Here is a 24,417-nt window from a genome sequence, read left to right on the forward strand (position 1 = left end):
TTTCCATTTTAAAGGGACACTATTACCAGTTGAATTTCTTTTCCCTTGCAGGTCTTACAAACTGTGTGAGCTGCATTTCTGGACTGGAGCTGTCCACCTGACACCTCCCCCGGGGCTGTGCAAATTACCCCAAGCAGCTCATATGTTGCATTTCCCATAATGGTTGAGATATGTTGCCCCAACCCTGACCATACCCTCATCATAGTTCAGTAAAATGAGCCTGCTGTTAGCCTTAGCTTCTTCTCCCATTTTTACCTCCTGGGGTAAACTGTTTAATATGAACCCAAATTATCTCAGGTGGAACAATAATTCCATGAGAGGAAGTATCTTCAAGGGCTCTATTTCAAGGGGACATTTGTGTGTTTTAAAATTTTTTTCCCAGAGAGACTTTTCCCACAGAGGCAAATATAGCTTATATGTAATTAAGGATGTTTATTGTGAAACATTTAGGAATCTGGTGATAGCATCAGAAATCTGGTGATGGCATCAGAAGTGATTAGTGGAGGTGAAATTGAGGAAGAGGTGTAACCCCTGTGAAAGAAAGGTTGTGCTCTGCAGGAATAAGGAATATTTCCTTCTTATTAGCTCCAGTAACTTTGATATAGAGTCCTCAGGATTTTTCCTAGTAGGATCATGCCATCTGCAAATAATGAAAGTTTTACTTCTTGCTTTCCAATTTGGATGTCTTTTATTTCTTTGTCCTGCCTTATTGCTCTGGCTAGAAATTCTAGCACAATGTTGAATAACAGTGGTGACAGTGGGCATCCTTGTCTTGTTCCTGATCTTAGGGGGAAAGTTTTCAGTCTCTCCCCATTGAGTATGATGCTGGCTACCAATTTTTCATATATGTCTTTTGTCACATTGAGGAAGTTACCTTAGATTCCTATTTTTTGAATTTTTTTTTTTATCAGGAAAGGGTGTTAAATTTTGTGGAATGCTTTTTCAGCATCAATTGAGATGATTATATGATTATGTGCTGTGTTACATTAATTAATTTTCTGTGTTGAACCATTCTCCATTCCTGGTATAAACCCCACTTGGTCATGCTGTGTAATTCTCTTAATGTGTTGTTGAATTCATTTGCTAGTATTTAATTGAGAATTTTTGCATCTATGCTCATTAGGGATATTGGCCTATAGTTTTCCTTTCTTACAGCATTTTTACACAGTTTCAGTATTAAAATGATACTAGCTTCATAAAATGAGTGAGGTAGAGTTCCTTTTTACTCAAATTTTGGGATGAGTTTGAGCAGGATTGGTGTTAGTTCTTTTTGGAATGTTTGAAAAAAATTCCCCTGTGAAGCCATTTGGCCCTGGGCTTTTCTTTGTAGGAAGATTTTTGATGACTGATTGGTTTGTTGAGATCTTCTATTTCTTCCTGAGTCACTGTAGCTTTTTTGTGTGTTTTCAGGAATATATCCATTATATCTGCGTTGTCTAATTTGTTGGCATATAGTTTCATGGTCAACCAAGGTTCCCCTCCTTTCTTCAAGATCCATTTTAGAGTTGGATGAAATGGGAATTCTAACTTACACCAAATTATTGAAATATTTAGACTCCTAATTATTCTCTCAATCAGGAGATTCTCTTGGAGTTTTTGGGACTCAGGGCAGGAGTCCTGAGTATTCATAGACTGGAGGGTTGCAGGATGCAGGAGTGCAAAGCACATTTAAACCAGGAAGTTGAAAACTCACTCTGCAACAAATGACTACCATCCACTTGAACTGTTTGGGGTATTGTAAGCACTTCCTTTCTTATTGATGATTCTGATTCCAGGGGGAAATGCATGTTTCATTTGCTTGATGTCATTATCTTCTATATAGCTGAGTGAAAACAGGAAAACCATTTAGTTGTATTAACCTGTTCACAGCCTGCTGGGGTGAGGATAAGAAAGAAGGAGTTCAAATATTGGAAGAGCTGGGAGGTTTTCCCTTGGATGAGTTTTCATGGGGAACTCAGTACCTTCCATCTCTATGATATGGGGATGTCCATTTGGAGCTTTTCCAAGTCCATGAATTCAGAACTGAGTTACACGCAATTACAGTATTATTTTTTTGTAGTTTCCATATGTGAAGTTCACACTTGAAGGTGATGGTCTTGTTTCCTTTTGCCTCCATTTTTCCCCAATAGGAAAAAAATGGTCATGCTGTGGCCTCCTTCATATCATTTTCTGAGGATGTCTCCCTTTAGTAAATGAAAAAATCAGGCTTCTTTTCCCATTCCTAGGATGATTTCATGGTGTGGGAGGTATGCATGTCGGTGAGCTTGGTGACCGATGACTATGTAAAATGCAGGTATGTTTAGAAAGGACACCTTCTCCAAAGCACTGCTCAGGGATTGCGCCTGCATGGACAAAGGCAAGTCAAGGCTTATTGTATAATACTTTGAACTGAGCCTTTGGTCCCTTATCTTCTTCGGCAGTGTTCCCTTAATCAGCCCACTTCTGCTACTTCACCCTATATGGTCATCATTTGCATGATTCTTGCACTGGATTGCTTTGTCACCCAAATTCAATCTGCCATCGTCACCCCAAACTATTTGGCCTATTAAGGGCCCAGTGGAAACCAAGTTACCGCCCATCTCAACGGTATCCTCCAGTGGCAAAATTACAGGTATTGGCACAAGAAAAAAAGTTACCTTAAAAATAGGATACCTGTAGCCTCACAAAATGTGCTTATTGAGTTCCTTAACACAGTAGCACATCTAACAAGAGAGTTTAACCTAATGACAGAATATAGGAGGGTTTCATATCACTGTTTCCAGTCCTCTAATGATCAAACCTCTTAGGTCAATGTCTTTAAATAAAAGCATGAAGAAAAGAAAACCAAGCAATAAGCAATCTGTCCACGGATATTTTAGGTTACAGATTTTATGAGACATCATTTCTGGTAAAAGGAATTTAAAAGAAATTAATTGGTTTCCTGATAGTATATTTGTATATTAGATGAAGTATACATTCAGGAAAAGTAGAATCATATTACCTGTATTACTGAGATTTATGATATTTCTAGAGTCCCCTCTTTCTTCATCAACCATTTTTCAAAGTGGAAATATCTTAAGGTGAATGAAAAGTAAAACAAAATATACCAAAACTCAGAGGATTAAGCAATTTAATAGTGATAGGAAAATAGCTCTAAAGGTTTATAATAAAAAAGATCTCAAATATGTCCCCAACTTCAAAATGAGAGGATTTAGAAACAGAAGAAAAATAAAGCTAAAGCTAGCATAAGGAGGAAACCATAAAAAATAGACAGAAATAAAAGAAATAGAGAGACTCAATAAAGCAAAGTCAGTTCTTTCAAAATCAACAAACCCTTAACTAGCGTGTCAAGGTTAAAAAGAATGCAAGTAAGTAAAATCAGAAATAAAAACTACTATGAACAACTGTATGCAAATTAGATAACCTAGATGAAATGCTCAGATTCCTAAAAATAGAGAACCTACCTATCCTGAGTCAAGAAATAGCAAATCTCAACAAACAATATAATGAATAAAAAGAATCAGGAATCTAAACTGACCTAACAAAAAAAGTCTGGGGCAGATGTCTTCATGGGTGAATTTTACCAAACATTCCAAGAAGAATGAACACATATCCTGCTTAAAGTCTTCAGAAACTTGAAGAGGAGGGAGGAATACCTAACTAAATCTATGAAGCTATCATCATCCTGACAACAAAACTAGATAAAGACACCACAACATAAGAAAACTATGTACCAATAACCATTATGAATATGGGTTAAAAATGCTGAACAATATACTAAAAATTCAAAGCCAGCAGCACATCAAAACAGTTATGTACTGTAATCAAGTGGGATTTATCCCGGGTGTGCAAGGGTGGTTCAACAAATAAAATCAATATATTTAATACACCACATTAAGAGAATGAGTTTTTAACACACGCACACAAGATATTCTCAATTGACACAGAAATGGCATTTGACGAAATCCAACATGCTTCTTGTCAAAAATGCTTAAGAAACAAGGAGCACAAGGATGGAAGTGGCACAGCTAAAAACATCCTCAATGGTTAAAGACCGAAGTCTTTCCCTCCAAGACTTGGAAAAAGACAAGGATGCCCACTGTTATCATTGATAGTCACCCTTGAACTGGCAGTTCTTGCCAGAACACTTAGACAAGAAAAAGAAATAATATAACATCAACACTTTTTGTGCTTCAATATATGATTTTGGCCCCAGATACTGGAGTTTTGGATTCCATTTTTTCTCCAGTTGTAGTTACCAACAGGAAAGAAATTCATACTTGAGCCTAAATCACTGTCATTTGCTGAGGAAATCTCCATATAAGAAGTGTAAAAGTCACGCTCTTATTTCCCATTGCTTTCATGATTTCATTAAATGTAATACAGGTGTAAAAGAGAGATTGTCAGGCTACTACATGACTCATGTTTACATAAAGTGGAAACATGGAAAAAAAATGGAAACATGTACTTGCAGGAATGACAACATCTCCATACCTAATTCTTCAGGTTTGATCCTTCATGGGCATAGAGAATGCAGAAAAGATTGCGTAATGTCATGAATTGAACCTTCCTCTCCACAACTGCTTTGCCTCCTCAGGTCACTTTTGCTACTTTTTCCTAAATCCCCAACATTTGCATGATAAGTCTTTGTCACCAAAACTAAATCTGCCCTTATCACCTACCCCAATATGACCTTCTAAAGTACCACTCCAAGCACTGTACCTGTCAAATAGAAAATATTCTCTAATGGCATAATTTACATTATTAGCACAAAGTATTTTACTTAAAAAAATAAGTCACTACTTATTCACTCATAATAGTTGCTTATTTAGGTGCATTGTACAGTAACACTGATTAAGAGGAAAGTTCAACTTACTGAGGAATTACAGCCAGTCTGGAAGCCACTGTTCCAATCACCTAATAATTGACGTTCTTAGGACAGATGTCAGGGAAAAGTCCAAGTGATCAGTACAGATTTTATATAGAAAACAATATCTGGAAAAAGAAATTCATTTCCTAAAGGCATATTTATGTATCAGCCACTATGGAAAAAAGTACAGTTACTGTGCCTGTTTCAGTGAGAGTTAGAATGTGTTCTTTGTGGATTCCCTCTTTCAACGTCTCAATGATGTCCTCATGAATGCACTTCCCTCTGCCTGAAAATCATCATGTAAACAGAATAATTTTGTCCTTGGAAATGTAAAAGTCACATGCAGAGATGTGTAATCAGGACTTCATGTGGTAGAACTCAACATGGTCAAAATATTTAACAGGATCACAAAAATCAATTGTCTTACTTAGTTCTGTGATATAAATAGAATGCAGTCCAACCCTGTGAGCTTTTACTCGTTCCCATCATCTGCAGACCTCCAATGAGGCTCAAGAATTCAATTAACTTTAGATGCAGCATCTAAAAATCTCTACTTTTTTATTCTTTTATTTTTTACAATGTATATCTGATATTATGCCTGCCTTTTTTCGATCCAGATAAGCTGGAATTCTCTATCTTTTACCAGGAATGATGGATGATGACAAATGTAGAGGTCGGGGACCTGTTAATAGCAAATCATATTCCTTGTTCTCAAATTCTGGTCATGTAAATTTGAACCTCATAGCACAGAGAATCCAGTACACCTCTCCATGCCTTCACACTCATTCTAGGTTCAAAAGGATCAATGGAATTGGTGGAAAAATATTAATGAAGTTCATTTAAAACCCTGGAATCTATTTTAAAAACTGTCAGAAAAGGAAGGATTTGATGTCAACTTGAAGACAACTATGGCATGAAATCAGCCATGGTTTGAGAGTTGAATCCTTTGAGATTGGGTTATGATACATACCAAAGTGTACAGGCATCTCTGTGACCAAATCCTTCTCATCCCATCACATATTTCATTGCAGAAATAACTTAGAAGTTTTTCCTACATCCAAAAGAGGAAATATGACAAACTAAACTCCATGTTCATTGATTTCTTCTACATTATCTTTAGCCTCAGTTGTTGAGCATATTGTCAAGAATATTTAGTATACAGTAAGCACATCCTATCTTTCTGTCTGAATCAAATAATGTAATCTATTCTTAAAGCAAGGAAGTGGGACTTGCTTATGGTAGCCAAGTTTTTCCTTAGGACCACTTTCAAATGCAGGTTTATATTTCAGAGATTTCCTAGACTTACTATTGTGTTTCTAAAACATTTTTTCTAATGGAGTCAAAATTTTTTAAACAACAAGAGGCCATTGTTATAAATACCAAATATATATTTTTCTCCTTGCACGTATATGAACAATGAATTTGAAGTGACTTAGGACCAAAGTCAAATACCAGTCACAGTATTGCTGAGGGGCTGTGTACATGTGTTGTATGCCAGCCCTGGACAAGACCAGGTTCTGGATCCTTGACAGCAATTCTTGCCTTTCCTTTGAACCACAGTCCAGGAGTATTATGTCCCAAGTTTAACACTGTCACTCACAAAGCAACATGGAACAAAGTCAGTTTTGCTTGAGAGGAGAGGCAGGGGGTCACATGAGACACTTACTTCATATCCTTTTAGAGTAGGACACTGTCAACTCTCTGGACATGGCCATCAATCATGGCAGGATGCCTATTGAGCTAAGAGAATAAACCTACATTGGCTTTTCACAATTACTAAAGCCTAAAACATTCTAACTTCTAGCCATAGTATAGTCCACACCCTTAAGGAAAGCACTATTTAGTGTCTGACTTACATCTTCAGCAGTGTATGTCTTCCTGAAATATCTTTATTTTTCCATAGTGAAAATCCCTCTAGCACCTGAAATAATGTCAAGATGTTTTAGCCCCAAACGTGTCTGTCAATCTCATGGAAGCTCATTCTAAACCCCTGTATATTACATGATGTTTACATAATTTATATCATGTATCACAGGCATCTGATCAGATTCTCAGTCAACAAAGAGGTCATACAATGGATTTACAAAGGAGAGGTTTTGCAGTAAATCTATCTAAATAGGTTTGTGAAGGCACCGAAAGTTATGGATGTCATGACGTAAGTATCTTTTCTCAGAGTTTGCATGGGCAGGCTGCTGCGGGCATTTTACCTATGTTGATTCCACATTTTCTCCAAAATAAAGCTGGTTAATTTGGCATTCCAGTTCCCAAATGCTCCGGACAATAAAGTCAGCCCCCATGTCTTTCCTTTTACTTCTTACACTCTGCATTGTGTTCAAATTCATATGAAACAGTATGCTAGAATATGGAGAAAATTTAAAGAAAGATGTTAGATGACATGCATAATATGTACAAAACAATACATACATGTGTAAATTAAAACAAATAGAACTATATTTGTAACTAGGTACTCTTGATATAGAAGCAGTGAAACTGGTAAATTGCAGGGCAGTAGATCTGGACTATAATATTCCTCGCATAGTAATTCTGCTGCATCTCCTGTGAGGTAAGAGTAAATTTTAAGAAAATATTTGGACACCAAGTCACATAAATCTGCAATATTGTTTATGGCCATGAAAGACCAACGATAAAAATGTGAACAAATACCCCCCTGTGTTTTAAAGGAAGATCTTTTTATAGATGCTTTATTAATAAACATTATATCTATTTATAAAGCTCTGTTTTTAATAACTCTTATTTCATTAGAGTTTAAATTAATTAACTCATTCATGTAATAGATTTATTAAGATGCTTTAAAATTATTTGTTAAGGGGCTGGTCGTGGTGGCTCAGTGGTAGAGTTCTCACCTGCCATGCCAGAGACCTGGGTTCGATTCCTGGTGCCTGCCCATGCAAAAAAAAAAAAAAATTATTAAGTGAGCTTGGTTACAGAAAATAGATCTTACTATTTATACTCAAGATGGAGATTACTTTTTAGTTGTTATATCATTTTTAATTTTTTAATTTTAATTATTTTCTTTTCTTGACTTTTTTTTTTGTGAAATAGAGCATATATACCAAAAAGCAATAAATTTCAAAGCATATGCCTAACTCTGAAATCTGTTCTACAACTAATTGCTGTCATGTGCTCTGTAATGTCATTTTTTAAATCTCACAGTGCTTTCGAATAACTTTATGACAAAAATAAATAAATCTTAGCAAATGTTCTTAGTGACTGTTTTAGTTGGGGTTCTCTAGAGCAACAGAATCAACAGGAAATATTTGTAAATATAAAATTTATAAAAGTGTCTCACATAACCGTGGGAACATAGAATCCAATATCTGTAAGGCAGGCTGTGAAGCTGATGACTCCGATGGAGGGTCTGGACGAACTCCACAGGAGAGGCTCGCCAGCCAAAGCAGGAACAGAGCCTGTCTCTTCTGAATGCTCCTTAAAAGGCTTCCAGTGATTAGATTAGACATCACTCATTGCAGAAGACACTCCCCTTGGCTGATTACAAATGGAATCAGCTGTGGATGCAGCTGACATGATCATGATTTAATTCTATGAAATGTCCTCATTGCAACAGACAGACCAGCACTTACCCAACCCGACAAACAGGCACCACCACCCGGCCAAGTTGACCCATGAACCTGACCATGACAGTGACTTCTTAAATTGTGTTCAGGGATCTAAAGCTCTCAGAAAACCTGCATTTTTTTTAAAAATTTTTTAATTGTTTTTAAACATGACAACATACAAAATGAACATTCTTACCATATGATCATTACATTCTGTATATATAATCAACAACTCACAATAGCATCATATAGTTGTATATTCATCACCATGATCATTTCTTAGAACATTTGCATCAATTCAGAAAAAGAAAGAAAAAAAGAAAAAAAACTCATACCATACCCTTTACCCCTTCTGATCATTGATTGCTAGTATTTCCAGTCACCGTTATATTTTAGCCTTTGTTTCACCTATTTATTTCCATACCCCTTACCCCTCCCTTTCATTGATCACTAGCATTTCAATCTACTAAAATTATTTTAACATTTGTTCCCCCATTATTTATTTATTTTTAATCCCTATAGCAAACCTATATTTTATGCCACTTCTATGACAAAATTATGTGATTTACAATTAAGTGGTAGCTCTTCTACTTGGCAACTGAACTGGAAATTCGGATATATGGAAATCTTGTAAAAAATTGGGAGAAGGAATTCAATTCCGAATATATTTTCAGCCAGAAAACACAGGGACTTACATTCAATTTCAACAAGAATTTCCTTCTGTCTTGGGGCCCATTGAAGTTTCTTCTATGGATTTTTCATTAATGTTTGAAAACAAACAGCTCCATGTTAACTGGTATATATATAGTAAAATCTCCATATAAATAAGGATGTACCTTATTAAACTCTCACAAAAACCCAGGACCTTCAAAGAATGCCTGTGTCTCTACTCATGGAAATAGAGCAGTGTTCCCCCAAATAACAGCAATGACATATTCAAACTTAAATAAATTTGAATAAAGGTAAAAGTTTAGAAATAAAGAAAAAACAGGAATCCTTCCATCCCTAGAAAGTAGAAATAACATTCTTAATCAAAGATGTTTTAGGTATAAAGAGAGGTATTATTCATGGTTCTCAAAATCAGTGATTTTTAGTAGATAGGAATCATAACCCATGACAGAAAAAAATCAAGCTTACTCTCCCAAAATCATTATCTTCTTTCCCTTCAGAAGGACCTTGAAGAAACTTAAACAACAAGCCTCATGTACACAACTGTGTACACCCATAAATGCCTTTGTGTGCATATGAATAAAATAGATTATATCTGGCCTTTATACACACACACACACACACACACATGAGGTTATTATGTGTGCAAATACATAATATATTTGTATATATACATGTGTGTTTATATAGGGAAGATATTTGTGTTCAGAATAAATTATAAATGCATTCAGTAAAAATAATAAAATGAGAAACAACCCAAGTAAAAGTTGGTAAGGTACCCAAACATATGATTCCCCAAGATGAGTCAAATACATAGATGGCCAGCATTACTCGCCATAATGTAAATGCCACTAAAACCCAGATGAGATACCACTTCACATACACTGGAGAGAAAAAAGTGGTTTACAATGATGACACCAGGTTTCAGAAAGAATGTGGAATTGCCCCACTCTGTGCTGATTGTGACAGTGAAAAACAAATTCATGACTTGGAAATCGACCCGAAAAGTTTTTCCTACTTATATAAGCACTTCAACAGTGGCATCACAATTGCATGCCCAGACATTTCTCCAAGAGAAATGGGGTTGTATTTCAGCACCAATACCAGTATAGAGAAAAATACCAGTGGATACCTCCCAACTGCCTGTGAATTGGAGAAGTATGGGTTGGGTTATCACCAAATCCTATTGTATTTCACTATGGAAGCAAGATGGATATTTAGAAACTTGTTCACATGGATAAATGTAAAACATCATGCTGAATGAAAGAAGCCAGTTGCCAAAATACCATGCCCTACGATTTCATGATAGGAAGTTCTAGAACACTGGAGAAAAAAAGAGAACAGGGGCAATCGCTGATAGATTGGATAGGCTGCAACTGGAAGGGAAAAAGGGGGGCTTTTGAGTAGAAGGGTGTTACAGGGGCATTTGATTTTCTCAAACCTGACCTCTACCCTCCAAAATGTGAATTATTTACATGTAAACTGTATCTTGTTAATTTTTAAAAGGAATGGTTACAGGTCATACCATGTAAACATAAAAGGAAACAAACATTTTTGAAATGTCAAAGATAAGTTCTGATGTGCTTGAAAAGCTACTAAAAACAGAGGGGAATCTCATCAGTCTGAACAAGTCCTGACCTGATTTCTGTTGCCCATTACAGGTGATTCATCACAGCTAATCTGAGTGTTTATCTTATTGCTCTTTGAATGGATGTATCTGTTTTTTCTGATGTGTGCTCGTATGTGTGTGTGGAAGGGAGAGAGAAAGATGGAGAGGAAGAAATAGTCTATTTTGATCTGAAATAATTAAGCTCCTCAGAAATCTACTTCATTCAATTGCTAAGCACAGCTACTTGGATCTTACCTCGACCACTTCATAATAGGAAAACCCACTGACCTCCTAGTTAGATACAGTACATTTTTGTTCCAATTCCTGTCAGATTATTAACTTGGCTCCTCTTTTGATTTCAACCCCTTATATGCTTTTGAACTACTAATGTGACATATACTTTCTTCATTAAAAAAAAAAACTCTAAATTTTCTTTTCTTCCCCGAAGAAAATTTGCCTAGGTCTGGTAAAATATAAATTTCCTTCTAACTTCTTCCCTTCTAAAGTAGCTCCCTGCAAATTTCTTCTCTTTTGAATGCCAAAGTCCTTGAAAACATTCTTCATATTCCTTCATTAGAGTTCTTACAAAAATGCCTTCAGTTGAGTGAGTATTTTGTTAACCATTGAGTCATTGAAGGCTCTAATAAATTTGATAATTTTAACTGGTCATGATTCAGTTCAGAATCATGCTAGAGAGCATTTTGTTTCACCTTCTAGGTACATTTTGGAGCATGCTTCCCCTAACTTTGAAATGTTAAAAAAAAAATCATACATGAAAGATTTGGCCACTTGTGAAGGACGCTAGGATTTTAAGTCACTATGCATTCCTTGTTGCCTGTCCCTCTATTCTTTGGTGAGATGAGTGGAGTCCAGTTTCCTTGGCTCCTTATCTTCCTTGTCAATGTACATGGCATTCTTAGCATTTTATAACAGAGGACACAACCGCAAGCCTACTTCTAAAGAAGGGCTCCAATAGATTGTGCTGTTCTGCCAAATGCAGACATTTCTCTGCAAGCATGGACTCAGATATTTCTGTGGGTTTCGTTCTGTGTAATCTTTACTTACATGACATAATGTTTGAAGAGGACTGCAACATCTGGATCATTAAGATCAGTACTATAGACAGATATCTCAAATGGTCCATTTTTGTGTGTCTTCTCTTTGTTACTGGCTGCAATGAAAAGCATGTTCCAGTGTACTGTAATCTATAAATGACTATCCTGTAAGAAATCTTACCCAAACTTAAATATCTCCAAGATCTCCATCACAAGTTACCTTTCCCTTTTATCTTTGCCTTAAAAATTTATCTTAATGAACAAAGCAGACTTTATAAGTCAATGTGAAAAATTGAAATCCATGGTAACAGGAAATGGAGGTACACTGGAGATAGCTTGTTTGGGTTTGCTAAAGCTACTGTAAATTGGCTTTTTCAATGGGGATAAATTGGTTAACAAGTTCACCATTCTAAGGCTATGAAAAATGTCCAAATGGAGGCATCAAGAGAAAGCTACCTTCTCTGAGGAAAGGCTGCTGGCATCTGGGGTTCCTCTGTCTTGTGGGAAGACACATGGTAACAACTGCTGGTCCTTTGATCCTGGGATTCCTTGCTTCCAGGTCCTGGTTTCAGTGGCTTTTTTTCTTAGCTCCTGTGGGTTCTTGATTGCTTCTACCAGGAAGTTTCTAAAACACTGTCTAAATGTCTGCATTTTATCAACTCATAAAAAGAGTCCACTAAAGGATTAAAACCCATCTGAGTCACATCTCATTGGAAACAATCTAATGAAATCGTCCCATCCACAGGAGTTCTGAACACTCAAGAATGGATTAAAATAACATGGCTTTTCTAGGATATATAATAGCTCTGAGCCAGCACACTCTACCTTCTGGACACCAAAAAGACGTGTTACTTCCATCTGCAAAATACACTCATCCCACCACAATAGCACAAAAGCTCTACATCATTGCTGTAGCAATATTAAGTACAAAATTGTATCAAAATCTGTTACAGGCATGGTTGATCACAGTGCAAAATTGTCCTCTGGCTATGAACCTGTCAAACTTGGAACAAGTTATCTGCTGCCAACATAGAAAGGACGGGCAGGCATAATATCAATGCACCCATTTCCATAGGGAGAAATTGGAAGGAAAACCTAGGCAAAAGTTTCCCCAAAGTACTGAAAACCTTCATGGAAAACTTCATTAGATTTCCAGATCCGAAAGCCATCTATAGAATGACATTTATCCTTAAATCTTGAGATAACAACCGTCACAACCTCTTCAAAAGCATACACAGCAGCCCTCCCCTCTCCAAACATTGGGGTCAAGTGTTCCAACAATTCCAAGTATTGGGGCAACCATCTTGTTCTTGGCCCTTGCTCCTTAAGCATCTGGATGGCAGCTGGACTCTCTGCCATCTCCAGGGTGGATGCTGAATGATTAAGAAAAGTGGGGTAGAGGCATGACTCCACCATGCCCTAGAAATATCGTCCGCCACATTTGGAGCCTGGGATGGCAGCATCCTTCCTGAACAATAGGGCAGCCAAGTTCCTTTCAATTCTCCAGGCATCTAAGAGCCTTGGGGTGGTAGCTATGTTTCTGAATAGTGGGGGAAAAGGCCCACCCTCTGCAAACTCCAGGACAGACTCACCCTTTTCATGTGTGTGGGTATGCCAAAACTCCTGGCCAGTGGAATATTAGCTCCATACCTTGACATCCATGGTTCACACTTTGACATTTTTCCTTCAATCTGTGCCTTTTCTGTCCATTTTCATCCAGGCAGGCAGTGGTTTGAATTGATAAAATTCACTTGAAATTAATCATCCAGAAAACATATCTATAGTAGAAGGAATTACATATCCATTTAAGACTAAAACTGGAATGATTGATAGGGGAATAGCAAGAGGAGAAAAATTAGGTAAAGCACCATGAAGCTATTTATACACTATAGTATAAAGGTTCCATCCAGTGTTATTAATGGGCTGAGGCAGGATGGACAGATCATGTTTGCAATGGTTGCCTGTCACCAATTATTGGATGGGTCAGAGCATTTGTTGAGCTCTGGAGGGTAGCCTCTTAATCATGTGGTCATTGAACAGCATCAATGTGCTGCCTGAGGGAGGGGTAAGGAGTGGAATTTACCAGCAGATAGTATAATAGGTCCCAAGTCAGAATATCGAGATCACCACTGCTACTAGGAATCCATCACATCTCAGCCTCATATACATACTTCTTTGGGGGGTGACACCCTGTTTCCTTATATTAGGTGCATCAGTCATCAAAACTGAGGCAGTATCTGCTGAGATAGAGGCTGCAGGTCCAATGAAGATGCAAACCAAAGAATTGTCCTTCATATACAGTGTATGGACCCCAAGGGTCATATCAGTGCTATGATGTATGGATTCAGGAGAAAACCACAAGGATATCTCCCAAAACCAATGACATGTTTTGAGCTGGAGAGAATATTTTAATATTTACCCATGCTGAAACTAATATATATTGTGCACTGTCAATGAAGTGCCACTAAGTGGATGATCCAAAGGAGCAGCTTCGGTTTGAAAACCCCAAGGTTGTGGTTGGACTTCCATGGTGGAATGTGGGGCTCAGCAAATTCTCTGCCCCATCCAATAATTTCAGAATGGCAAAATGGTGACTAGGCAACCATTTCAAAACTCAGGAAAGTTACCAAAGGCATACACAATAACTTGAGAAATGTTCACCCAAAATGAACGTTTGGACCTTGTTGAGAAAACCGGAGTCTACGGTGTTTAAGGAAGAATGCTCAATCACTGCATGAACACTAAGCTGTGCTGATGCAGGGACAAACCATCAGAGGACAGGATTAATAAAGAAGAAAAAGAAATTAAACCATAACCCAGCAGAGCCTGCATACATTGAATGGAGTAGAATGTGTAAATGGAGTGCAGAATCTTTCACTAATCAAAAAACAGCTACAATTACAAACCCAGCAAAAATCAGAATCCAGATCAGTTTCCAGTGAAAAAAAAAGTGATATCCAAACAACGAAGGCATGACTCATACACAGGAAGAAGACAGACACTGAGACATGTCTGAATGTCACTTGGGATGGGTTAATTTGAGCTAAGCCATCCCTTAGGCCCAGCTCCTGAACTGCTTTTAAAGAAATTGAAAGAGCAGTTTTTCCAAGGGTCTCCACATGTTTGCCAACTAGGATATTTATTATGAAAATTATACTATGGTTTCTTAATTATGACAACCTGATCACAAACCTCTGCATCCACAGAGAGGATAAAAAGAAAAGTTCAGAATCTTCCACCAACTGTAGACTTACTCTGATTCTGTGCCCTCCTCCAGATCTCCCTCTCATGTCTGTTTTTTTCTTTTCAGACAGCAGAACGTACTTTACCATCTCTTGTTCACATATTATCTCAGACTTCATTTGTCTGTGAAAATTTAATCTCAGTTTCAAAGGACAATTTGGCTGGGTATAGAATTCTTGCCCGGAAGTCTTGTCTTTCAGGATCTATATCCTGAAAGACAAAGTCTTGTCTTTCAGGAAATATGTCATACCACTGCCTTCTCACTCCATAGAGTCGGTTGAGTTGTCTGAACTCAATCTTATGTGTTTTCTCTTATATGTAGTAGATGGTTTTCCTCTGGCTTCTTTCAGGATTTCTTGCTTCTTTCCAACATTTGACAGGCTGATTCGTATGGATCTAAGCCTATCTGGATATATTCTCTTTGGAGTTCATTGGGTTTCTTTGATTTGCAGTCTTTTACGATGGTTGGGAAGTTATCTCCCATATGTCCTCCACTAATCTTCCTAGCCCTTTACTCTTCTCTTCTTCTAAGACACCAATGATTATTATATTTCTGTGTTTTGTCCTTTATTTCCCTGAGATCCCATTCAAAATTTTTCCATTTTTTTTGGTCGTTTGCTCTTTTCTGTGTTCAAAATCAGTTGTCCTGTCCCCTAGTTCACTTGTTCTTTCTTCCGCCTCTTCAAATCTATTTTTAATTTGGTCTACAGCATCTTTATTCTCTGTAATATCTGCTATTTTTTCTGTTCTTTCAAATTCTTCTTTATGCTCTTCTAATATCTTCATGATCTCCTTTATGTTATTAGCCATCCCATTGATTTTATTTAATAGCATTATATGAACATCTTTGATTAGGTTTTCTGACATCTGTATCTCTTCTGGTGTTTTAATCTGGTCATTAGGCTGCACTGTATCTGTCTGCATCATCATGTGGTTTGTGATCTTCTGTTGTCTACATGATGTGTAAGTATATTAAGGGTTACTTTGGATGTTGATTTCCTTCAGTAGTCTAAAGCTCTGTATTTATGGGATGGGTATGGAGCAGGATGTGTGGCATGATGCAGGGCACCATCACCCATTGATAAGTGGTGGTGCAGATATATGCACAGGTTGGGGGCTCTACACTGGTGCCTGTGAGTGAGTCATAAGGTTGTGGGGTGAGATGCAGCTCAGACAGGCCTTAAAGCACAGGACCTGGGTGGCTCTATTACTACAGATCCCACAACAGACTTGTCAGTATTGCATGCAGCACACGGGGACTCCAACCCTCAGACAATAACAGAACCCTCCACATATCCACTCTGGATAGCTGCATTTCCAATCCTGTCTTCTGCAGTGGCTGACTGGTTGCCCATTTGGTTAAATGTTCACATGGAATGCGATCATCTGGGGCTCATTTTCCAAAAGCTCAGAATTTGCCATAGTATCAATTTCTGGGTTCTTGTACCCAAGAGTTAAATTCTCAGCTCATCCCTTTCCTTTCAAATTTTACGATAACTAGGAAGGAGAAACCAGGCTGCATTTTCCAATTTAATTTAGAAATTTCCCCAGCTAAATATCCAACCTTGTTGCTTTCAGATTCTCCCTTCCATCCAAAACCAGTACTCAATTGTTCAAAATACTCTGCAACTTTAAGACAATGATCACCTTTCTCCCAGTTGGCAATGACACATGCATCATTTCCATCTCAGGTCTTATTGGAAGAATCTTTACCATCCATATTTCTAACAGTGTCTTCAAAGCAGTTTAGGCCTTTTCTCTGAAGCATCTCACAGTTTTCCAGACTCTTCCCCTTACCCATTTATAAAGCTGTTGTAGCATTTTTGGAATTTGCAAATCACAACACCCTACTTCTCTGGTACCAAAATCTGTTTTGGTTTGCTTGCAGCTGGAATGCTGTAGACCAGAAATGGGATGCCTTTTATAATGGTGACTTATTAGTTTACAATTTACCATTCTAAGGCCATGAGAATATACAAATTAAGGCTGCAAGAGGAAACTCCCTTCTCTGAGTAAAGGCTGCTGGCATCTGGGGTTCCTCTATCAGATAACAAGGCACAGTTCCAATGTCTGCTGGTCCTTCTCTTCCAGCTTATGCTGTCTCTTAGCTCTCTTCAAAAATGTCTTTTGGTATTTCTCAGTACCCTGACAAAGGATGCTGGTACAGGACCAAAGCCCACCAGGAATGGGCTTGGTCATATCACAACTGAACCCAAAATCTCACCAAAATAGGTCTGCACCATAGGGATGGACCAAATACACATGACAAACTCTGCGGTACATGACTTTTCTAAACCAGCACATAACTCAAGCTAGGTTATCATGTGCTATAAGGAACACAGATTGCATGCCTGGGGTCTTTGGGTATGAACCCTGAAGAAAAGCACATTAGAAACTTAATAGGTGAATGAGGGAGAGCTGGGTTGGGAGGTAGATGGATAGACCAGGTGACCCTACATAGATAAACATTAAAAAAACACAAAATTGACCTAAACACAAATACACACACACTTCCCCTGTACATTTTAAGCCTTAGCTTCCCGTTCCCTTCCCCCACTCCCATCCTCTCATAACCTATAGTCCAGATTCTAACTCTATGACTTTTCTTATTCTCTGAACAGGAAAATTTTCCCCTTTATATGTTGTTTGGTGGAAGTCACAAAATTTCATTCTTTTTCCATGTGAGTATCCCTTATTGCAGCACTGTTTGTTGAATATTTTTTGTTTGGTTGGTTTTTCATTTGTTTATTTCTTTTTGGGAAGTGCATGGGCAGGGAATCAAACCCGGGTATCCCACAGGGTAGCCAGGAATTCTATCACTGAACTACACTCACACACCCTCTGAACAGGAAATTTAAACTAAGAATCATAATACTATGGGTTTATATCTGGTACATTTTAACATATAGGGAAAGCATCATGTTATCACCTGTATCAGTGACTTTTGTGATGTTTTCTTTTGGAATACCCATTTTGATAGTCTCCTCTTCAAACTTCTCCTATTCTTCAGCAGTGACATCAGTGCTTCTTGCTGGATATTTTAGAGGATAAGCAGAAGAGATGCCCATTAGTATAGTTAAGAATTTCTGAATTTTCCAGTGAGATGACAGAAGGTGGAAATCACTTCCTCTTTAGTAAAATTGAGTGGAGTCCAAATATGTAACAATTTGTCTATTTGCATTTTCATAGGATTACTGAGGAAATTAAAGGAACATCATCCTGCACCCTGCCCATCCTAATATCAGATACAGGGGCTCAGGATAGTTGAAGCTGGGGCATTCAGAATTCTCAAAATGGTAGCCTTAAACTGCTTTCCTCTACCAGCCTTGTGAATTCTATTCCCAAGTGTTCTCAAACCCTACTCCAATAATGGGGAAAAAGAATCTGAACACTCCACTGTCTCATGATATTAAGCAGGAACTCTAATTTCCTCAAAGGAAAGGATCATTCTCCATCTTTGCCATATTTGGGTTGGATATCTTAAGGCTCAAATGTGCCTTATGGAGTTATTCAGTTATGTAAAGTATCCATTGGGGTGGAACACTGGATTTAACATATAAAATGTGATTTAGGGTTTTTCTTGGTTTCAGGAGCAAAAGAATCAGTCTTGGATTCTAATGAACAATTGCGGTAAAATCTATGATTTGGAGTTGAGAAGAACACATTGAATGCTGGATATGAATTGGTCTGTTGAATTTAAAGTCCCAGTTCACTTTGGTGTCCTAACCCGTCTATACTAGTAAGTAGTATTTGGTTACAATGTCATGGAGCAATCTGGAGAGCCCTGAATATCCAGGTCCAGTGCATGGTGCTGTTAGAAGAGGTTCCTGGTAGAGCCCCATTGCAGATGTGTTTATGTCATCTCTATTGACAATCTCTCAGCATCTGCTACCAAAAGACCAAAAAGGCTGAATTCTCATGGCTGAACATTTCTCCTCTATAAGCGCTTAAAGAACACCATCCCAACACATGATTCTCTTCCTCATAAAACCATGTGAATGCTAATATACTTATTCTGTGTAGAAAAATCATTTAAACATACCCATAATTTCAGCCATATGCATGGTTACACTGTTCTCATCCACACTGACAATATAAAATATCAGGCTATTACTACGTTTTACAGCAATCTTGATGTAATACTTTCCATTGCCTGAAAGACAGAAAATATTGCAAACCTCACTATAACTTGTCCCTTTTACATTTTGATGAATGTTTATTTAGGGTCACACTTTTCTATTTTTTCTTTGACAATATCTGTCTCATTTACACTTTGGAATCAATTAATAGTGGAAGCATGGAGCAGACTTGTTGGACCTTTCATCATCATAATCTAGCAAAGACATTCCATCATTCATCACTTCCTAAACTTGATCACTTATATGTCTGCCAATGACAGCAAAGCTCCTTAAGCCACATGAAGTCTGTACATGTAAGGCAAGTGGAGAATTGAAGCCATTTATTTCATACCAACTCAAGAGAGCCAGTTGGTAAATTTGAAGACTGTTGTGAGTCAATTGTGAAGAAGGTCATTACAAATATATATTATATATATCTATATATTTGTTGCTGAGTATTTGAGACGAAGTTTAAATTATGAATGGGCAAAGAGGAATTAAAAGAACATGAACCAGGGGTGGGCCGCGGTGGCTCAGCGGGCAAAGTGCTTGCCTGCTATGCCGGAGGACCTCGGTTCGATTCCCGGCCCCAGCCCATGTAACGAAAACGGAGAAACAAAATACAATAAAACAAGAAAATGTTTAAAAAAGATGTTTCCCTTTCTTCCTCTCTTCCTTCCTTCTATCCTTCCTTCCTTCTCTCTGTCTTTCCTTTAACAAAAAAAAAAAAAAAAAAAAAAAAAAGAACATGAACCAGGAAATGTATCATTGACTAGGGGGTGAGAAGAGAGATTTTATATATAGATGTATTAGTAATTATTTGGGATTGTATACGCCCATGTTTGTCCTATCAAGTCTATGATTTGACCTGGATTGGGGGAGCAATCCTAGATTTCTCCCCAAACTATGTTGACTAGAGAGAATGTCTTAATTGCATGGTGCCCCAAGCCAAGTCCAATGAAATCCTTTTCTCATTGCTTCTTACAGGAATACCTGAAAATAAGTAAAGGAATAGGAAAATGCAGCAGTCATAGCAGGAAAAATGGTAAGCACTATTGCATATATTACTTCTGTGCTGATCATCAGTGAAAACAGAATTGAAAAAATAGAAGATTTTAAAGAGTGAGCTACAAATTCAGTTATTGGCAAATTCCTGGGTATGTATTCTATGCACTCGTACTCCTAGGAGATCCTTCTCATTATTAAAACATATTGTAAGGTAAAATCATGACCTAAAATTCTACCATTTTTTCATTAAAAAATGAAGCATTTAAAGGCATGGTTGCTTAGTTTTATGTTACCTGTGTCTGAAAATTACTTAAAGCTTTTTTTAACTATATGGATAGAAATTTGGACTAATTCCCTGACTCTTTTCAACTAAAGCTCAAATTTCCAATACATTTTTTTATTTTTATTGCTATTTATACTATACCAACAACTTGTCTTTTGGAATTTAAATTAAGCGCATCATACTAATTGAACACTTGTATCATAACTTCGTAAGATTTAGATTAGTTAAAGGCAAATGTAATCTTTGTGGCTGAATAAGAGATAAAACAATGTTGAAATAATTGATTTAATTTTCAGTAGATTTAAAATACTTTCCCATACCCATGAACCATATTAAATAACTGTACTGGGTCATGGTCTTAGATACATTAACTACTGGATTTTCCACCTTGACCTTTTATGACATAACATTTCTTCTAAGTTTATATGACGAGATGAAAGTATGGAAAATTGATTTTTCAGGTTTCAATATTTATTAGTGTAGGTATGGTACTAGAAACCAGATACTGGAAATCCTGGACAGAACTAAGACCATGAATTTGAAAACCTTCCACGGTTTGAGACATTTACTCATACAAGCTCATCATGTACTTACTGTCAACATAATATTTTAGTTCTTCTCCTGACCCCACTCCCACTTCTGTGAACTTTTGGCATTCGCCATTCACCCTGAAAACAAACAAGACATCCTTGATTCCTCATATACTCATTAACATACTTTGATATAACTGGAGTAGTTGCTATGGTTTAACAAATATATATGTTAACTGCTAACAAAAGTAGATTCTTTCATCGGATTTCATCTCTCCAGAAGGTAAAGGGATAACCTATTCTGGGGTTTCCCACCAAAGCATTTATAGACATTCTGGGTTGATAATTATTTGCCATGAGGCTTTCTCCTGAGCATCTTAGGATGTTGGACACCCTTGGTCTCCACCCACGAGATGTCAGCAGTGTCCATTCTAAGTTGTTCAACAATGGTATCTCCAGTCTTTGCCAGCTGCACATTATTGGACAATTAGAGACACTTCCACTCAAGACTGCTTTATTCCTTTGCCATGAATAATCCCAACCTCTCTTTTACTCTATCTTATAGACCATTTCTTCGTCTTTATCCTAAAATCAGTTTAGTAGGCTAAACCTAACTTTGCAGTCTTCACTCTCTCAGAGCTAATTCTCCCATTCTGTCAATCTTGTAACAGTTGAGCAAAAAATACTCAAGTATACCAGAGATAGAGAAATGGGCAGAGAAATTTGACATCAAAGGGTCAGGAAGACACTCTCTGCATACAGCACATCTCGTTGAAGGAAATGTTAGAAGGAACTTTATGAAACTTGTTTCTAATACATATAAAAACACTAAAGCATCATGGATATACATACTTGGCTGGTATTTGCCATGGTGGTCTACATATCATGCTTTCGAGACAAGTTTGCCTTATTACCTCAATCTACCCATCTTTAATGATACTTTTCCAGATGGGTTAGTCCCTTCTTCAACCTCTAAGAAAACACCACAAGGCATCCCCAGGTGGCTCATTATGATACTTGTCTTACAGCACCCAATTAAGGGCATAATTGTGAATTTTTCTGTTGCTTTAACATATATTGAGTTTTGCTTATTTGGCATAAAAACTGAAGGATAAATCTGTGCCTTCATTTTTCTCTTCTATCGAACTGAAAAAGCCCAAAGTGGGCCACATGTACTTATTTTGCTGATGTCATCTACTATTAAGTAAATGCTGTTCTATGTTCCTGTAATCTATCAAGAAAATATTTTCATAAGAAAGAACAGTCAATATCTGTTCTCACCCCTACCCACCCTAAACATTGCTTCCACTTTTCGGAAGACAAAAAAGCTCATTTCCCACTGAACAAAACAGAATTCTACTCATGGACCAGAACTACATCCAGTGAACTAATGGTCCAAATTCAGATATGAAATATGGATTTAGGAGGTCCTCGTAATAACTAGAACAGTATCATCAAATGGCATAGGACCTCAAAGCTAACATTTTGGTTACTAGGTTTTTTCATTTATAGATGAATGATAAGGAGATTCAGAGATGGAAGACAGAAGGATTCAACTTTAGAAGAGACGAAGATTCAGATAAATGTGGATGGACACATATGTAACAGAAGGCTCAGCAAGTCTCACCCCATGGGATAAAACATATCCTCCTTCCCAGCATTTTCAGGTCCTTGTACCATCTCAGATGCAGAGGCTGGGTCAACACAGACCAGACAGAGTATAAGAGTCACCAGCATGATCTTCATTTTGTCCATTCTGTTGGTGCTTGTCAAGTCCTCTTTGAAAGTAGCATAGAGTGGAGCTCTTTGCTGGAGGGATCTGAGCTTCTGCTGTGTTTGATACTCTTTGTCTGATGGCATGACATATACCTGTCCATGACATATACACTGTTTATTCTATTCTCAAAACCTGGTTGGCTGTAATGTGCTTTGCTTAGATTTATTTCCTTTGATTAATGAGATTACTTTCAAGAGAAGCTCATCCCGGCTAGTTAGGTGCCCTTTACTGTATGTGAGAGAGCACACTACATCTGAGTTATTTCAAAAGAAGTGCTACTTATTTTCTCTTATATCCTGACTTCAGAAATGGGGCATGCAGTACGAGACACAAGTTCCAAACCGTCCATTATTTCCTTAACTCAAGACATACATTCAAACTTATTTTCTAAACTGTCAGTGCCTCGCTTAACATTAAGAAATGGCACCTAAACCAAGGATCACAATTTTTGAACATGTCTATCTCAGGTGTCTCTACTTAAATCTTAGAAAACATTCTAAAAAAAACGCATTCTTAGCACTTACCCTGTCGGGGGTTATACTGACCCACTCACTCACAGTGAAAGAAAGACCCAAACACAAGAAGATTTGGGTGAACAGGGGACTTCTCTCTAGTAAGAACAGCCCCAAGCACTTAAGAGAGCAGGCTTTTATTCACACAGGTAATGCCCAATTTTCTCACTGCAAACATCTTTTGGCAAGCAATGATCTTATAGTTTAAGATCATCTTATGGATACAATGTCCAATCTGTTCCTATGTTGGCGAACATTCTGCACAAAGTTTTTCAAAAATACCCCTCTTAATTTCCCTGAGACGTTCCATGCACAGAACAGTCTTTGCTGCCAAGTCACAAATCCTGCCTTCAGCAATTCAGGTCCTTGGCCTGAAACCTGATTCTGACCTTTCAGAAAGCAGGGCCCTTATTCTAACATTCTCCACCATCCTTCATGCATTCTGATATCTCCCCTTTTTTTTGTTTTTGCTTGAAGAAAGTTGGGCATTGCCAGAAGCAGTGGCTTTGAATGCAGATGGAGGAGCTCAGGGGCAAGCCATTAATGTTTGGATTCTGATTTTGATGACACCTTGACGTTACTCTGTCTGACTGAAACCATTGCCAAGAATAAATTTTTAGGTGTTAGCAGTGGCTCCTGTATTTGGTAACACGGTCTGAGCATGCTGAGTTGTCTTCTTTAGCACCCTCTCATGTCAGGCCAAATGTTTCACGTGTTCAGGGGAGTCATATGTGCAAAGCTTCTCCCCACATAATTAGCAGGCGTGGACCTCGCTAGCAATTATTTGAGGAAGTTTCCACAATACTGAAGGTTTTGAAATATGCTTGGGGGGGGGGGTGTGGGTACTGTCTTTGTACTGCAGAAGTATTTGAAGAGTCAAGGTTTAAAAAGTTCAGCATATGTAACGCTTTGGATATTCTTATATTGGGATCTCAGGGGTCCGTGCTGCAATGTAAAAATATTTGCGGTTTTACAAGTATTTCCTTGGGTGGCATATTGATAGGCACATGCAACAAGCACTCTGGAGAAGGAGTGTACCCAGGTGCAAAGGTATTGAATCAATTTGCCATATTTGAGCAGGGAATGTTCTTCTTGCCAATTTCCTTGTTGCTATTTTGGTATGATTTGTAAAGCATCTTTTTTTTTTTTACAAATTTCACATTGATTTTTAGTCTGATTTAACATA

At 37.6% G+C, this 24,417-nt stretch overlaps 1 protein-coding gene and 1 long non-coding RNA gene across 27 annotated transcripts in view; one reads left to right on the forward strand and one right to left on the reverse strand.

Annotated features, from left to right (window-relative positions):
- The window catches only part of LOC143672201 (uncharacterized), a 101,432-nt gene that overhangs the window by 59,489 nt on the left and 17,526 nt on the right, over positions 1–24,417 (forward strand). Inside the window, exons 3-5 of one of the 7 annotated variants that reach the window (XR_013169666.1) lie at positions 18,594–18,742; positions 20,109–20,166; positions 22,455–22,609. This is a non-coding gene — a long non-coding RNA (uncharacterized LOC143672201). Of the gene's footprint in view, positions 1–18,593; positions 18,743–20,108; positions 20,279–22,454; positions 23,373–24,417 lie in introns of those variants that run through there. The other 6 variants (XR_013169665.1, XR_013169664.1, XR_013169667.1 and 3 more) reach the window with 6 other exon arrangements.
- Positions 1–24,417, reverse strand: part of LOC143672198 (uncharacterized) — a 57,457-nt gene that overhangs the window by 12,352 nt on the left and 20,688 nt on the right. For 8 of the 20 annotated variants that reach the window (XM_077147079.1, XM_077147085.1, XM_077147084.1 and 5 more), the window contains 9 exons: positions 22,570–22,811; positions 21,007–21,080; positions 19,046–19,156; positions 17,933–18,034; positions 12,217–13,538; positions 7,714–7,749; positions 5,820–7,204; positions 4,856–4,974; positions 413–2,342 (listed from right to left, as the gene is read on the reverse strand). In XM_077147079.1, the coding sequence (XP_077003194.1) occupies positions 18,003–18,034; positions 19,046–19,156; positions 21,007–21,080; positions 22,570–22,802 (450 nt within the window). In that variant the 5' untranslated portion in view covers positions 22,803–22,811 and the 3' untranslated portion in view covers positions 413–2,342; positions 4,856–4,974; positions 5,820–7,204; ... (1 more) ...; positions 12,217–13,538; positions 17,933–18,002. The other 12 variants (XM_077147083.1, XM_077147076.1, XM_077147082.1 and 9 more) reach the window with 12 other exon arrangements.

The sequence above is a fragment of the Tamandua tetradactyla genome, chromosome X, assembly GCF_023851605.1.
Source record: "Tamandua tetradactyla isolate mTamTet1 chromosome X, mTamTet1.pri, whole genome shotgun sequence".
Lineage (NCBI taxonomy): Eukaryota > Metazoa > Chordata > Mammalia > Pilosa > Myrmecophagidae > Tamandua > Tamandua tetradactyla.